This window comes from Paracoccidioides lutzii (genome assembly GCF_000150705.2).
Source record: "Paracoccidioides lutzii Pb01 unplaced genomic scaffold supercont2.28, whole genome shotgun sequence".
Taxonomy (NCBI): Eukaryota; Fungi; Ascomycota; class Eurotiomycetes; order Onygenales; family Ajellomycetaceae; genus Paracoccidioides; species Paracoccidioides lutzii.
The window spans coordinates 350,173-367,069 of NW_015440974.1; the positions used below are offsets into that span (position 1 = coordinate 350,173).

Below are 16,897 nucleotides of genomic sequence, written 5' to 3' on the forward strand. Positions count from 1 at the left end.
TCAAATAATTTTTGGGTTATAAAAAAATAGAAATGTTTTTGGTTGGGCTGGTTAAACACATGCCGTTTATTTTTCCTTTTCCCATTTTCTTATGAGAAGGAAGGGGTTCATTTTCATTACATCAATTCGTAGTGCTACTTCGCTCGTATCTAATCTGTACCTCAATTCAACAAGTAACTATGATCATCCTGCCATAAAAAAATAAACCCGTCCACCCGGACATCTTACCCTAAGTAACAATTCTCAAATCTCCTCCATATCCTCATCATCCAACTCAAGATCCAACGGCGGGAAATTACCCACCTCAACTTTCTCCGGCTTCACGAACACGCCTCGCTTTTCCAGACAGGTAAAATACCTCCTGCCACCAATAGATCCATCATTCTTGCCAGTGGGTTCATCAAGTTCGATGCCGATCCAAAGTGGTCCAGTGGAGGCAGTGATTCTTTTATCATCATCTTCTTCTTCTCCTTCTTCTTCTTCGTCTCCTCCTGCGGATAATGATAGCGATTTCACAAGCGGTGATGGAATGGTGGGGACCGGGCCGATGAAGCGAATTGTCCCGCGCCGGATATGGGGAGGGGCGGAGGGGTGGATTATTGCGCGCTTGGAGAGTTCGATACCTGGAACGGATGTCAAGAGTTTATACATATAGGCATTCGTATATATATAAAAACAAGGTTCCCTTTCGCATCTCTTACTTACCTCTCTGTTGAATCTCTTTCTGGTCTTTCTCCACTTGCTGCTTAAGGATTTCTTCAGGGGAGAGGGCGTTAGGGTCGAAGCGTCCGAGCTTCTGGGATTTCTTCCACGATAGGACGCTGTTGGGACGGGATTCGTAGGTTGAGGTTGGGAGGACATATTTTTCTACTGAGGAGAGGTCGCTGAAATCCGGGCGTGCTGCTTGGGGTCGAGTGTCATGGATCTAGTTGTGGGATCAACTTGAGCAAACAGGATATAGGCAAAAGATGGAGAATAATCGTAGCTTTCAGTGAATAAAGGCAGGTACGACAACGGAAGAAAAGAAAGGAAAGGAAAGGAAAAACATTGGTTGCACTGATGATTCGGTTAGAAGTTGAAGCGGGTTTTTCGTCATCCAATTGCAACAGGATGAGCTGTCCTAAGGAGAGTGAGATGAAACTTTCTGCTAATCTGTCCTGACTGGCGATATGCTTGTGCAGGACGTAATTGGGCCAGACGGCAACAGAGATGCTGTGGGGATTCATGTGATCACGATCATCTTTAACACACTCCCCGGAGAGCAATCTAGTAGTGGCTTGTTGGATAGTTACCCATGATGGTGAGGATGGTTGGGAGATTCCAGTCATGTTAAAAGGGGCAGCTAGCTCGCCAGCTGATGGGTTGTACCCACGGTTGTCCCTCCCCCTTATATATGACAATAACACGAATTGAAATTATAAACACGGGAGTAAGAAGAAACCAAGAGAATAGATAAACGTCCAAAGAGGCCTCAAAGCCCTTCTTGTGCCGTACATACCTCGAACTCACATCCCCTGCCAAGGGCCCAATCACCAACAATCCGATCATCACCGTCAACCCATTGGTCGTCTTTACCGGGGGCCTTCAGTTTGAGTCTCTGACTGGATGGGGGAATTCCAGTCATAGTTTCTAGTTTCGACTTCAGCTGCAAAACTGTCCATGTTGGCGTTACGCGCCGTTCTGAGGCGAACGATGTCCCAACCTGTGATGGACCACCGCTGGTTGGAGCAACGGATATGATGACGGGGATGTCCACGGGAGCGGGCTGAAACCCCATGTTCAGAACTTTTCAGAAACAAGAGTTTCTAGTAAAAACCTCTTCTAGAGTCTATGGAAACTGGAGATTGATTTCTCGGATAGGTTCTTTTGAATTAAGAATCCGCTGATATCTTGTTACTAGAGTTTTGATGTCAGTTCTGTTTCGCGGAGGTGATAACTATTTTCTTCTGAGGGGAAAATTACAAGATAGAGAAATCAAGTCCTCATACTCACGGTGAATTGGTTTCAAGTGAAAAATTGAATAACTTGGTGCAAAATACTAATTATTCGATGGGCGACCACAGACCAGCCAAGATAGGCTAGTAACTATAACCCTTGGTTGACAACTTAGTTACTTACGGATTTGATGCAGTTACGGCAGCCTATAGTGACATTTGGGTCAAATGGGTTTTGCGTTCGCATTTAGGTTCTCCGTATGGCTGAGGGTTAAGGGAAAAAAGGGACTCCGGTTTTTTCAGTTGCAATGTCTCTGAAACCGACGGCAGATGGAGAAGTCGATAAGATTGCAATCAGGATATTATCACCTTCAACTTTCGAGTTTATTATTTAACTAAATACTTTCAGGTGGTTAACTATAGTTAGAGGTCAGGGTCAACAGGCATAACCTACCATTCGAATACACAGTTACACACACAAATAACATCAGATGTGATCATCCTCCATATATTTGGCCCCGATTATCATCTATAAAATATATGCCCGAATTGCCATCAACGGATGCTATGTACAACATTCCGGGATATCGAAACAACTCCCCAACACGTGACAGATCTGGCGTTTAAAGGGCCTGAGCGCGATCTAAACGCCACAGCCGATACTTTCACTTCTGCCCAATCTCATCATCCCGTGATCTCCGCTCTGCCAATCCGGTTAAGAAATCCACCGGTTCTCGGCCCAAGTCCTGTATATCTCAAGGGTTAGCAGGAATGGAGTCTCCATCTCTCAATGTCCAATTCTTGGTCAGTTGCTTAATTCATTGCTAGGAGCCATGGAAAGCAGTGATGCGGAGAGGTACGAAGAACTGTATGTTCACAATGTCTACCAAGAAATCGCAGACCACTTCTCCTCCACAAGATATAAGGTTGGCTGATCTTTTCCTTTTGCACCTGGTTCCCTGCAACCTCTGTCTCACTGCCGGATTTTATGTATTTGAGTGTGGCCCAAGCTCACTGAAAGCACCATGGTCGTCCCCTCAGCCTTGGCCAATTGTCGAACGTTTTTTAAAAGAACAACCTCCCGGCTCGATCGGACTCGACATTGGCTGCGGCAATGGCAAATACCTACCAGTAAACTCCAACGTTTTCATTGTGGCGTCAGATAGGTAAGTCAGAATTGCGGGTGTTCCCGATGATCGTGCCTCCGGCCCATGGGGATCTATCCATATATATATACGCGTCTAAACATGCAAGGGTCAGATCCGAAGCCTTGGCGCGAATTTCCAGCAGGCATTATCCGCACTCTGTGATTGTCGCTGACAATCTGAATTTGCCGCATCCGGATGGTTTCTTCGACTTCGCCATCTCCATTGCGGTGGTTCATCACCTATCAACTCCTGAACGCAGGGTTAAAGCTGTCCAGTCTATCCTACAGACACTCAGACCATCTCGCAATGGGCAAGAAGGTGGCAAAGCGTTAATATATGTCTGGGCGCTAGAACAGAAAACCAGTAGAAGGGGGTGGGATGCTGGAGATGACCAGGACGTCATGGTCCCATGGGTGCGACAGAAGAAAAGCGTGGATGCTCAATCTGAGGAGTCAACCAAGACTTTCCACCGCTACTATCATTTATATCAATCGCAGGAGCTGGAGAGGGACATTGTCGCAGCCGGTGGCGATGTGTTGGATCACGGCTATGAAAAGGACAACTGGTGGGCAATCGCAAGCTTAAAACCGCTGGATTGAATTGGGACACTATAAAATGCTACCACTATCTCAAGCATCCGGTCTTGAATACAACCCAAAAGAAATATATAAAGGAATGAGGAGGAAGCAATCGGGAGCAAGAGAGCAAGAAGGGGATCTTGGGAATAATGGCAATAATGGGAATGGAAGCAGGGGAAACAAAAAAGACAAGGAAAAGAAAGGGACAATTACAAAAGATCGTGCCTATAAGTCTATCTGTCCCCCAACCATGCTATGCATTCATATTCCGAGACAAGCTATTATATTTCACGGCCACGAAAGAAATCTTTTATTTATCTCCTAGACCGGGTTCCTCCTCCTAAGCGAGTTCCTACATAGCCTCGACTCTGTTCTGCAGGCGACTTCGGGGACTTCCTCAAAGAATAATGCTCACGCGACTGACTAGACGCGTATGCAGCAGCTCCAGCAGACAGTTCGGCAACAGAAGGAAGTTGCTGACCTTGCACCCCCCGTGTCCCTGCGTCTCGCCTCGATCTCGGCGTTGTTGCTCTGAGTCTGCGCCGCTTCTGAGGTGGCTCTGATGTTGTACTTGAAAGCGAAAAGGGTATCACTCCAGCACGTCTAGCCATCTCTTGTTTCCCTAGCTGCCAATGCATAGCTTCAACCGCTCTCCATGGGAGGCCTAAAAGTTCTGCTATTTTGTCCCACATTTCCTTTTTGAGTCTGGGATTTTCTATCGGTCAATAAACACGCTCGTTTTCGCTTGGGAGGAAGCATCTTTAGCTGCAAGCTTACCTTTCGTACTGCCTAGCCAGCTTGTTCTTACGATCCTCATCCCACTCACTCCGCCGTTCAAGGTAATTTTGGTAATGAAGGCGACAACTAGTTGCACTTCGGCCAGGTATCCTGTTGCTGATGTCGCCCCATTTCATGCTACTACCTCGCAGTTCTGTGATCAGAGCATCTTCATCAGCTGACCACTTCGATTGCCTTTTGGCTGGAACTACTAGTGGCGGGGCTGGCTGTAGTCGTTTTGCTGGTACTGTGGATACAGTGACTGGGGAAATAGGTAGTGGCGTTACGATTGCCTCTGGGAGTATTGTTGAGCGGGGAGACCTTGAAGTTGTTCCTGCTGGGGCTGGCACAACTACAGGCTCTGTCACCGGGCTGACTGTTGTATCTGTATCTTTTGCCTCCTCATCTTGAGACAGCAGGAGCGATGAGATATCCACCTTTGCTGTGGGTTCCGTTGAAGGATATACAGCACCACCATATAGCACACCAGGTGTCTGGGGGAAAGGCTACGGGGTCGACCGTGGCTCGTAGGAAATAAGGGGAACTTGCCAGTCGACCTAGCTAGGGCGCCTATCTGTCTATAGGAAGGAGGGCAGGGTAGGATACAAGCAAAAAGGTGTTTGGAAACCTGCGAAACAGTTCTCTGAAAGAAGAAGAGCAATGTGGCAGAGAATAATGTTCCTACGATGAAGATATATATACGCGAGCAAAAGAAGGATTGAATGAACCGAAGTTTGAGTTGGGGGTGCTGCAGCCGATCACCCACGCCACCGCCCTCACCCCATCTGGATGTGATGGGAATAGGGCGGGAAATCAGGCAAGAGGAACGGTCAGAGGAACGGTCAGAGGAAACAGGGTAGGGATCAGGGAAGGGAAGGGAAGCTTTGTCTCCCTCGTGTGGTACAGAACCAATCTGATCTCGAAAGGAGGGAATACTTCTGACCGGAAAAGAAAAAGTGTGAGAGGAGTCGGTCTAACTAGTGCTGCCTTATTTTCCGCTTCAAGCTTTCTCGACCAATAGTCGGGATACTCAGGATGTCGCAAAATCAACTGGTTACCATCATCTTCCTTCGCTCCACCAACGAACTTCCAATCGTCAGGTCTCGTCCTTTGCTCCTTGCCCTATGGCTGTTTCACTGGTGACAGGGGGATAATGATGGCAAAATAGCTGCAGGTAACGATGGTAGAGGGGAGAGAACATGTTCTTTATGATATAGCTAGTGTGTGTGAAGTATGGAAGGAGGAGACACAGAGAAACCGGATGATGAAGATAGGTTAATTCAGCAGCTAACTATCAGGCACGTTGAAAACTGGCAGCTTAGCCTTCCGCAGCAACTAAAAACACACATCGACATATATTAGTATTAGTCTTGTCTTCATTTATTGGAGCATGCCGTCGACAGGTTAACCTTGCTTTTTTTTTTTTTTTTTTCTTTAACTCCCTTGGTTTTGCCCTTCCTGCTTCATGTTTCGTCCCTGGCCCAAGTTCCTTGCACTTCATGCAGACCGAATCCAAGCCCGAGTCTTTTCGCCTCCGTACTGTTTACATTTTACGACCATACACGATGGGCAGTTGTGCAGAATAATAAAGCAGAGCAAAAAAGATTAGGGATAATGCAAAAACCCAATTTTTTTTTTTTTTTTTTTTTTTTTTTTTTTTTTTTTTTAATTGTGGAGCTGCATATAACTCCGTGGTGACAACGTTCATTCAACGGATGGGAAGTCTATGCGTGGACTCGCCGCACCTCCGTATTTATTTTTAATTGGTTTTACCACATATATTTTTCTGTACTTTTATATTTCCAACTACGTTTCTCTTCAATCGCGACAGTAAAATATTAAATTCAAGATAGGGAATCTAGCCGGGCTCTAGTGAGTATGTCGGGGAAAATGCATTCATTTATTATGAAAATGGACACCCTCTGACTGTCCAAGCGGAATTTACCAATGGTACATAAATACAATTCTCTGTCTCAAAATAGGTCGGGGAGGCGAAGAGGAAGAATGTATGTACAATACCGTATACTGGTCTGGCTGCTACTTTTCAAGAATAGAGCTGGGAGGAGGAGGAGGATATGTTGTCAACGTTGGAGAACCATAAGATTTGGATACTATTAAATAGTCAACTAGTTACGAAAAAGAAAAGAAAAAGAAAAAGGAGAGAGAGAAGAAAGAAAGATCTCGGGCCATGAGCCATTTGGTATTTTCCTATTAACAAGTTGTAAGAAACCTCCCTCCTTGAAAAAAATGCTCAACAAAGACCGACCAGCTCCGTCAACTAACCTTTCGGCTAATCATGTTTGATATTAGTTGCTATCTGTATTCCTACCTGACCTGATTCACTGACACATCAGCAGCCACGAAGCCTACGACGATGATGGTATGCAATGCATCGGCCCAGCCACCTGACAGATTTTCTTTGCCTTCCCCTGACACAACACACACACACACAACACACACACACACTCTCTCTCTATATCTCGCCTGTCTCGTGGAAGCATTCCATGCCCGCTCTGTATTGCTATTGGCAGTAGCACTGCTCTGAGAAATATCGGTCTGGGATTGTATCCCCCCACCTCCCTGTGCAGGTAGTTATGCAAGTTGGCGAGGTATTTGATCTTAAGTTCTCCCAGGGCTCCTTCATTTTAGCAAACTGCATTCCTGTATTTCGAAACTTCATGATCTTAACCTCAAGTTCAGCCTGGCCCCGCTATTATCCTGCGAGTACGGAGTATGTATTAATAGATTCGTGAACTTTTACCGCAAGACTCCCAGCCCAATGCTGCCTAAAACGGAGTTCAAAAGAACGGTTGAATTACTTCACCATTCTTGCAGGACCAGAGCCATGCCCATGCCCATGTCCATATCCGTACAAATATGTATTGGAGATACACCAATAATTTTGAGCGGTCATTATCCATTCAAGGCCTCCCGGCCACCCTTGATCCGCATCTATCCATACATCACCTCCATGGCGTCCACGGTCATACAAAAAATGCCAAATGATAAATATCAAATAAGCTATCTGAACATGAAGCATAAAGCAAAATGGCCAAGTTACAAGCTGGTTGTCAGAGACAGGAACTGAAAATCTGAGCCTTGGAAGCCCTCCTCAATATCATACAAACAGGGACGGACCCCAGTTCATGCTGTCGCTGTTGGCCTGCACAGCATCATCTCATCTTCTTGAAGTTTGTGGATATCCTACATGCGGGGTAAAGGACTGTATAGTTGCTTTCTATTTGTAATATTAATACTATTCACGTTCAGTCCTTGGCAATTCTTAAATTTCAGAGTTAACGAGAAGTTAACTAGTTACAAGCATCTCCTTGGACATAAAACTAACTGCTGGTTTCAGGCGTCTGAGAACAATCGCGTCTTTGGCCCTTATTTTCAAGGTTTTGTTAATTACCCGTGCCGAAGCCAGGCTTGCTGGACTTAAGAACTCCTTTTTGTTCGGTCTCAAAATCACATGGATATATATATATATATATTTTGGTAAATATTAATTATTTATATGTATATACCCACTATGGTTACGCAGGGATATGTCTTCATTTTCTTTTTCATCTTTACAAGATCGACCAAAGGGCTAAGAAGAAAGAGACTAGTTATTCCAAAGACACCGTATTTCGTAGTTATACATATGGCATGCGCTGCGGGGGCCCTCGATCGATCTACATGGAGGAGCGCGGGTATAGAAATTTGTCAATTATCCGCTGGGTTGTTTTGAATAAGAACCCTTTCGCCCAATCACCAATTAAGAACCGTAACTTAAGCCGTTTCGAGCCATTAATTCTTCCTACTTGTGCATTCTCCTGCTTTGTGGCGTCCTTTTCTTTCTTGCAAAAAACACCACCGTATCCTGGAAAAATACCATGTTGCGGTGAAGAAACTTTGGAAAAGGCGAACTGGTGATCCTGTCGGTAGATGTTTAAAGGAAAATATCAGGATCAAAGAAAAGAAAGGAAAGCAAAGGGAAAGGAAAAGGGAATGAAGAATAAGTCCAAGAGGGCGGGAAACAATTTGCTGAAATTCTGTGTGTTCGTGGGATATCAGCTCTGTCGTCATGTCCTATTTTCAGTCGAGTAGCAGTAATAATAATATACATATTTTTTTTGAGTTGAATAACCAAGATTGCGAAAAAAATAAAAGGAGGGATGTGTGAAGAAGTCCTTCAGTAGAGCCTAATTCTTACACACAGGGTCTCTATCAAAGTCCTATTTCCTTTTCCCAACTCAATTCATTTCCGTGCCCTTCTTCGTTGACTCTACTTTCCGGTGTTCCCGCCGTAGCACCAGATATCTAACAGCAATCCATGTAGGTGATTTGTGGGGTCATATATTACTCCTAGACTTTCCATACCCATTGTACGCGACAGGCATCCGACGATTTTCCAATGTTTTTTAGCATATTGCGGTGTACAGTTCATTGCTGATTCTGTCAGAGCGCAGCGAGAACTGGCCCCCAAATAAGCAATTGACTGTGAATAAAAGCCTTTTTCTTTCAGTTTAACCGATCAATGTGGTTTGTAAATTATGTATAATCTCCATGCGGTGAGCAAAAAAGCAGACTCCCTTTGAATGTTACCTCCCTGCCACGATAGACTTACCAAGGGAAGCCCCGTAGAACATTGATCGTGTGTAGCATTACACAATGCAAGGTACCGTGCGACTGGAAGACTCACAAGCATCCCCAGGCGACATAATTCGAGAAAAGGAGGATGAAACAGCAAACAAAACAGTGGTAACTAAAAGCGGATATCGCAAGTTCGATAACCAATCACACGTGAACGAGAAACATTAGTTAGTTAACTAATTAATCACGAAAAGGTTCCGAGATTGACATCATGAGTCAGCATGCAATCAATCTTGAGATCAGATAGTTATTAGTTGTAGCCAAGAGAGTTGGAGCCAAAAGTCAAAAAGCAGCTCTCGAGCAATCAGTTCCTGTTTTCAGAAGCTTAAATATGGGATGTTTTGAAAGCCTAGCGAACAGATAAATTCTCGTGTCCAGACACGGACACAACAAGGGACTGTTTGAAGGTAAGTTTCATGAAGAGAGACCCACGTCGACAGAATCTATAGACACGATGACGTATCTGCATCCCACTAGAGAGGTACCATTCAGCGCAAGGGCAGCGCCTGAAGTTTTCCAATTTGCAGAGTAACAAGAAAAAGGATCCGTGTGTTCCTTTGAGGGTGAAGAGAACATAATCGACGCTTAGGAAAAAGAATGAATGAAGGAAAGAGGTTTATGCAGCAGGGATTCGAGATAGGATAGGGTTATGTTGTTGTTAGAACTTGCTTGTCATGAACGCCCGTTCCCGTCGCTAACCCATCATCTCGTTCCCCGACTTTGAAGGTTTGGAGCGATGTGGGATGCGCATCAACCAGGAGGCGGAGGTCATCAACATGAGGCAACATCTGTCGTTTAACTAATTCGGACGCTAGGCGGCAGGGGGATGAAAAAAGTCGACGGGAAAGGAAAAGTGACAGGGTCTGTTTTGGCATGATTGGATCAACAGGTCGGGCAGTGGGATCCCGGATCCCGAAAATAAATCATCAATGACTCTCCACCCATAATCAGTTATATGTAGTTCACTCACAGGTCTGGGGGGCCTGGATTGGTCACAACATATCCAAAGGCCATGTGGCATGTATCAGATTGCCCTCCGGTCACAAAATCTTATCTCTTGGTGGGTTGCCATTTAACGCACTAAAGGGCCCATTTCACGTTCCCCCAACCAACCAACCCCCCTACTTGCCATTGGTTGAATAGGATGAAAAGGAAACTGATGAACGGCGACTGAAACGCCACTTTTACTTTTTTTCAATACCCATGGGAATCCGCAGCAAAATTTCCTTGAAAGCTAAGGACTCTCAGCTACGGAGTGAATCATTACTCCCTGCCAGACCCTTTGCAAACGTCAGAGCAACCCCCGTAAGAACGGAATGCATGTGTGGGCACGGAGTACTATGAATGAATGCATGCTGTGGCCGAAGGCGGTGAAGACACCACTACATTTTTCAAGTAATGATCTCCCGATTTTATAACCCGGGATGGTTCAATCGCGGAATAGATTTGTGAATGCGGCAAGCCAATCACCGAATATGCTGAGAATACGGGAAGTCCTGGAATGACATCGGCAACGGGTAGGATTGTGGATAACAATCCACCAGCTGGCGCGGATTTTGTTTGCCCAACTCCCAAAAAAAGGGGAAAGGAGGTGGGTTCGTCTGCCCAAAATATGTCGTGGTCAATTATTTCGTTAGTAACGCGACAAGAACAGAGTAGTTCTCACTCCATCCCTCAACCTTCATCCCAGGATATCTCGCCGCGCATGCTTAGCAAAATTAAAACTTTCAGTCATTGGAAGAATAGAAATGATAAACACGGGAAAAGGGTAGCGCCCTTTGCACTCCAAACCAGATAACACATATTTGGGCCATGGTATATTGACCTAAACAAGATCCCCAAGAAAGATTTCTGTTCGGTTTGACATTAAAACTTTCCAACCGCCCTCAGATATCTCCTGAATAAGACTGAGGGAAACCGGGCGTTGCGGCTGGTGTTGACGTTGGGATCATCTTGAATCCGACGAACCAAACACAGGATGTAGTTCGTGAATGGGGTTCGGGCGGACAACTCAGACAACAAAGGACAGTTCAGCATACAGAAGAACCCAGCATTTATCAATTTTTCCCCCTGTAACTATGCATGCTGCTCTTCACATGTCCGAGCACTCCTGCTTCAAGATATCATGAAGCGTTCATACAGCTGATGAACCTCTTCTGGTTTCAGACACAATATTGAATGTAAAGGACTTTCACCAGACAGCACACTGATGTGATGGTTTCTGCAATTCCAATTTCCTCACAGCTCAAACCATGAAATGTTAATTATTGGATGACATTAGATGAATGATTTGCCAGCTGCAACCTAATGTCAGGAATGTATTTGTCATTTTGTTGACTGTCCCAAACATGACATCATATATATGTGTCTGGATATCTCACAGGCTAATAATCATCAAACAAGCAGTATATTTCTCTGCATCTATCATCTAACGAACTAGAAGGAAAGAAGGTGGTATTTATCTACAAAAGAATATGCTGGAATGACTAAGCAACTAAATGACTCATCACTATATGCAATTGCATGTTATCCTGACATACCCCCCCCCTCACCCCCAGCAAAATAAATATATGATATAGAGAATGAAGCTGGAAAGATTGCTCAAATAAGCAGAATGAGTGTGACTGTCTAGAAGATCAATTATTTTATATGTTTTTCAATAAAATCAGTGATATCTATTAATTCTAAAAATTTAACAAAATGTTTATATCTCTATCAAATTAAAGCCTTTATCAAATCATCTGCTGATATATTTGTAGTACTTGTCTATTAAATATTTACCTTATCAGCATGTACACATTCGTGGAGCCAGTTTTCATATATATCAACATGGTGAAGCTTTGTAAAGAATATAGAATTCCTTATTATAAATATATTAGTACTTTATTTATTATTATAAAGAATTTAAAACTTATGTTGTAAGTCAAATTAAAGTTAAGTAAAGAATCTTTCTTATCAAATTGCTTCTTTAACAGTATGTGAGATAATAAAAAGTTTAGTTTTAATAATTAATATAAAAATTATAGAATTATAGTTTATATTATTATGATAAATAATTAGAATATAGTAGATATAAAATAATAGTATTTATAATGATTAGTTAATTTAAATATGATCAATTAGATATGATTATTATCTAAAAAAAAAAAAAAAAAAAAAACAATAAGAATAAAATGAAATATATATATATTCATAAATATATATAAGTTTGATTTTAATTAGGATATATAGTTGTAATAATCTGTAAAAATTCAATATATATAATCAATTTAATATATATAATTAATTTAAAATATATATTTAATTTGAGATATATAAATAATTTGAAACTAAAGATTGATATAATATTTGTAATATATTTTCTTAGTTAAATGCTGTTATATATCAAGTTAAAGAGATTTTTAAATAAATTATAAATAGAAGATATATAAAATTATAAAATAATTAAACAAGTAAGTAATTAAAGAATAATTCAATTAGTTTCAAAACAAGTCTACTAGTGAATAATAATATTTATAATATTTACCAGACTAAGTTAATATATGAATAAGATATATTTTTATAATTTTAATAATTTTATAAATTTCTCTGTTAATATTGTTACGACGCAACTACTTGTATATAGATTAATGTTGATTTGTCCTACTATGCTTCAAAGGTTAATTCATTCTGATCTCAATCATATTCAGTTACTTAGATTAATTTAATCTGATTCTCAATTATATTTACTTTAAAGTTTAATCTGATCTAATCTTCAATTATGTAGAGGGTTAAGCTCTAAGAACTAAAGGCTAGTCCTCCTATATAACAAGGACGAATTGCTTGGAAAAGGGAAGAAAAGAATGAGATGAGAACATGAGCTTAAGCAAGCTCTCATAGCATGATCACATGCGCATGTGCAAATGATGGCTAGGCTGAGTCAGCCAGCCAGAGCAAATCTAGGAGTTCAGTCTGTTATAATACCCCCCTTCTCCCTCTTTGTTGCAGACCTTTATGACTATTTAAAGCTGTCTTTACATCTAATTTTGCCTGCTGAGAGGCCTCCCAAGTGTCCAAAGCCTTCAGTTCTTATAGGAGATTTGTGTCATTTCATGTAGGCTCAGCCCAATCTACTTATTTAACAAGGTATTACTTTTTCCTCTAGTAGGTTCATTCATCTCAAATTTTCTCAATCTCAAACTCAGGTCCTTCTGAGATCTCTATAGCAGGTGGCTGCCAGTCAGTTTGCCTCTGACTAGGCAAGAAATCTGTTGCTGCTGCATGTAGAAGCTTTACATTAAAGACATTGTGAATGTCAGATAAGACATTCAGTCAGTAAGCATGAGATTTTATCTTTTCTAGCACAGTATATTGATTGTATTTTGCATTCAGCTTCTTGTACAGGTGATTAGTTCTCATGTTCTCTAAGCTCAACCAGATCTTATCTTCAGATTGAAAGCTTGAAGCTGAGTCTCTTCATCTATTCACATAGTTCTCTTGAGATTGCTGAGCATCTGTCATTTTTACTTGAGCTCACTTCAACACTTCATAGATCTTTCTCATATAATCATCTGCAAACTCAATGAGATTATGTGGTGTTTCAACAGAGGATGCATCAGCTATATCAATGAAGGAGACATGAAAAAGATATGTTAAAAAGAATGAGCTCACATCTGTTGAGACAGCATTTCTATTATTGATGATCAGCTCTGCCAGAGAGAGTCATTCATACCAGTCATCCTGTTGAAAGCTAACATACCTACATAGATAGATTTTCAGAATCTGATTCATTTGCTCTGTAGCTCTGTTAGTCTCTGAGTGATAGACTGTGAAAAGTCATCTTTTAATGTTTAATTTCTCACACACTCAAGTTCAAAACATGCTTGTGAAAGCTGATCCTTGATCTGACACTACTGCTTTAGAAATGCCATGTTAAGAGATGATGTCATGAAGAAACACTCTAGCCACTGTCTCTGCATCAGTTTTCTTAACTGCTTTTAATATAACTTCTTTGATTAGTCTGTCTGTTATAATCATGATGTTTGTGTATTCTTTAGAGCTTGGTAAGTTCATAATAAAGTTCATAGAAAGCTCTTGCCACATGCATTCAGGAATGAAGAGAGGCTTAAACAGTCTCTGATGTCAATCTCTTCATGCAGTGTTTGATCTGCAAAGATGACAGTTCCTGATCATTCTTCTCACATCAGTAGCATAGCCTGGTCAATAGAACTCATGTTTTAGAACTTTTGCTGTTTGCTCTTACCCAGGATGGCCAGTAAGAGATTAGTCATAAGCCTTATGCACTAATCTGGTTCAAAGAGGTTCAAAGTCTGGCACTTACTTATGACTTTGAAAAAGAAGCTCCTCATTCTCATTTAAAGAGCACTCAGAGACAGAGATCTTAATGCTGAGTTCAGAAGAAAATCTGAATCTTTTCTTACAAAGAGTCTGCTTCAGATACTGCAGAATCTTGTCATTTTTGTGAGTCTCATTTCACTGAGCTTGAAGAGACATCTCAAGTTTCACACTGACAGCAGTCACTCTTGATTTCATTTCAGATGCCAGTACATTAAATTTAAGTAGTTGAGCTTGCCTCTACTTGATTCTCTCATCATTAGCATCCTGTGACATGTTCTGCTCTCTTCATGATAGAGTGTCTGATTCAGTGTTCAACTTCTCTGACTAATAATCAATTCTGAAGTTGAATTGATAGAGAATATTCATTCAATATAGCTGTTTTTCATTTAGTCTGTGTGTAGTCATGAAGTATTCTAGATTCTTATGATCTGTGAGAATTTTGAATTTCTTTACACTTTGTAGCTCAGCATTCTATTTCTTTAAACACTCAATTATTACTAATAACTTCTCATCATGAATCTCATAGTTTCATTCTGCAGGTGAATGCTTGTGAGAAAAGAAAACACATAGGTGTAGAATGCTCTGCTCATCATATTGTAGCAGTACTTCTTCTAAGACATAACCTGAGAAGTTCATTTTCAATATAGTCTCATGGTCAGAGTCAAATTGAAGCAGAATTAGAGCAGAGATAAACATTGATTTTAAACACTTAAAAGCTTTCTCAGCCTTGCTCATTCACAAAAAGAGAACATTCTTGCATGTAAGAATTGTCAGTGGAATTGTGATCTTTGAGAAATCTCTGATGAATTGTCTATAGAAATTGGCAAAGCCTAAAAATCCTTGTACACCCTTAAGAGTAGTAGGTGTCACTCATTCTAAAACAGCTTTAACCTTCTCTGAATTTATTTATATACCCTTGCCTACTTCAATGATGAATCTAAGATATTTTATGCTGTTCATCTCAAACTCACTCTTTCTGATGTCTGCCTGCAGGCCTGCTTCCTGTAGATGCATAAGCATCTTTGGTACATGCTCACAATACTCCCATAAGCTTCTTGAGGAAAATATCAAGATGTCATCTAAATAGGCTAAGCAGAAGTTGTTCAGATATTCATGTAATGCCCAGTTGATATATTTTTGAAATGTGCTCAGAGCATTAGCCAAATCAAAGAGTGTAATCAGCCACTCAAATAGCCTGTATCTGATTCTAAAGACTGTCATTCACTCATCATCTTCCATGATTCAAATCTTGTGAAAAGCTGCAATAATGTTCAGCTTAATGAATTATTTAGCTCATTCAATTTACTGTAGAGTCTCACTGATTAATGATAGAGGATATCAATCTTTTCAGATAATTTTGTTAAGAGCTTGATAGTTTACACAGAATCTTAACCCACCCTCAAGCTTCTTTGCAAATAGTATAGGAGCAGCTGTGGGAGAGTTGCTCACTCTAATAAAACTCTTATCTACATAATCTGTAAGAGTCTTTCACAAAGCCAGTAGTTCCTCTCAAGATATATTATATAGTAGGCCCCAAAGGGGTTGTTCCATGCTACCATCAGTCTTTTTAATCAGTTCAATCCCATGATCTCTACCTGGGCCACAAAGTGAGGGTAGAGCATTAGCAGCTTCCTTATCAAATATATCCAAAAACTCATGATAATGTTCAGGTAGCTTTTCTCTAGGGTCAATCTTTGGTTTCACTTCTAGAGTCTTTTGAATATCAGTCAAACTGACAGCAAAGATCTTGATGTTTCACTTCTCTCAAGTGCTCACAAGTCTAGAGAAGCTTATAGCAGAAATGGAAATCACATCAGCTTTTGCATTTGAACTAGGCTCTACCTCTATGCCACTCTCTTCAAATCTCACAATTCTTTAATGAGGGATCACGATCACCTTTTGCTGGGCCAGCTAGGGGTTATCTAAATATATATCATGATCATGTAACTCATTCACTATGTAGAGAAAGGCCTGTTCAGTTATGTGATCACCTATATCAATTTGAATGCCAGTCATCATGCTCATAGAGAGTCTTATGGAGTCTTCAAAGCTGATCATTTTAATAGGAGGAATTTCAATACATAGAAGCTTATGCTTATTAATGTAGAATTGAGAAATAAGATCATAGATATTACATTCACTGTCTATCATTGCTCTAGTTGAAAAGGTATTATCTACTAGAGCATTGACAGTGAAGGGTTTGAATATCATCTTAGATTTAAATCTTCTTCATTGCTTTTTCATAAGCTTTTTATTTTGCTTCTTTCAGTGTCTTTGAGTTGAAGCTACTCTTTTCCTGAATCCTCATTCATATCCACATTATCATTGTCCAGTACTAGCTTGGGGATCACCTTAGCTATTATAGAGGTGACAGGGTGTCTGAGAGATTTGAATCAGCAGCTCTTAATCATATGACCTCTGGCTCTGCATCTCAGGCACAAGCCTTGCTCTCTTCATTGATTAATCTCTGTCTGATTTATCAATT

General features: G+C 41.1%; 3 protein-coding genes across 3 annotated transcripts; 1 reads left to right on the forward strand and 2 right to left on the reverse strand.

Annotated features, from left to right (window-relative positions):
• Positions 1 to 243: 243 nt before the first annotated feature.
• On the reverse strand, positions 244 to 1,777 carry PAAG_08024 (hypothetical protein; the record flags this gene model as incomplete). Its single annotated transcript, XM_002790092.1, has 3 exons — positions 244 to 623; positions 706 to 925; positions 1,499 to 1,777. The coding sequence occupies 3 exons, from the start codon at positions 1,775 to 1,777 to the stop codon at positions 244 to 246; spliced, it is 879 nt and encodes a 292-aa protein (XP_002790138.1).
• A 719-nt stretch (positions 1,778 to 2,496) lies between these two features.
• On the forward strand, positions 2,497 to 3,681 carry PAAG_08025 (tRNA (uracil-5-)-methyltransferase TRM9; the record flags this gene model as incomplete). Its single annotated transcript, XM_015846399.1, has 4 exons — positions 2,497 to 2,695; positions 2,763 to 2,860; positions 2,976 to 3,100; positions 3,195 to 3,681. The coding sequence occupies 4 exons, from the start codon at positions 2,497 to 2,499 to the stop codon at positions 3,679 to 3,681; spliced, it is 909 nt and encodes a 302-aa protein (XP_015700834.1).
• Positions 3,682 to 3,974: 293 nt separating this feature from the next.
• Positions 3,975 to 4,574, reverse strand: PAAG_08026 (MYB DNA-binding domain-containing protein; the record flags this gene model as incomplete). The annotated part of the gene is made up of 2 exons (XM_002790094.2): positions 3,975 to 4,365; positions 4,438 to 4,574. The coding sequence occupies 2 exons, from the start codon at positions 4,572 to 4,574 to the stop codon at positions 3,975 to 3,977; spliced, it is 528 nt and encodes a 175-aa protein (XP_002790140.2).
• Between the last annotated feature and the right edge of the window lie 12,323 nt (positions 4,575 to 16,897).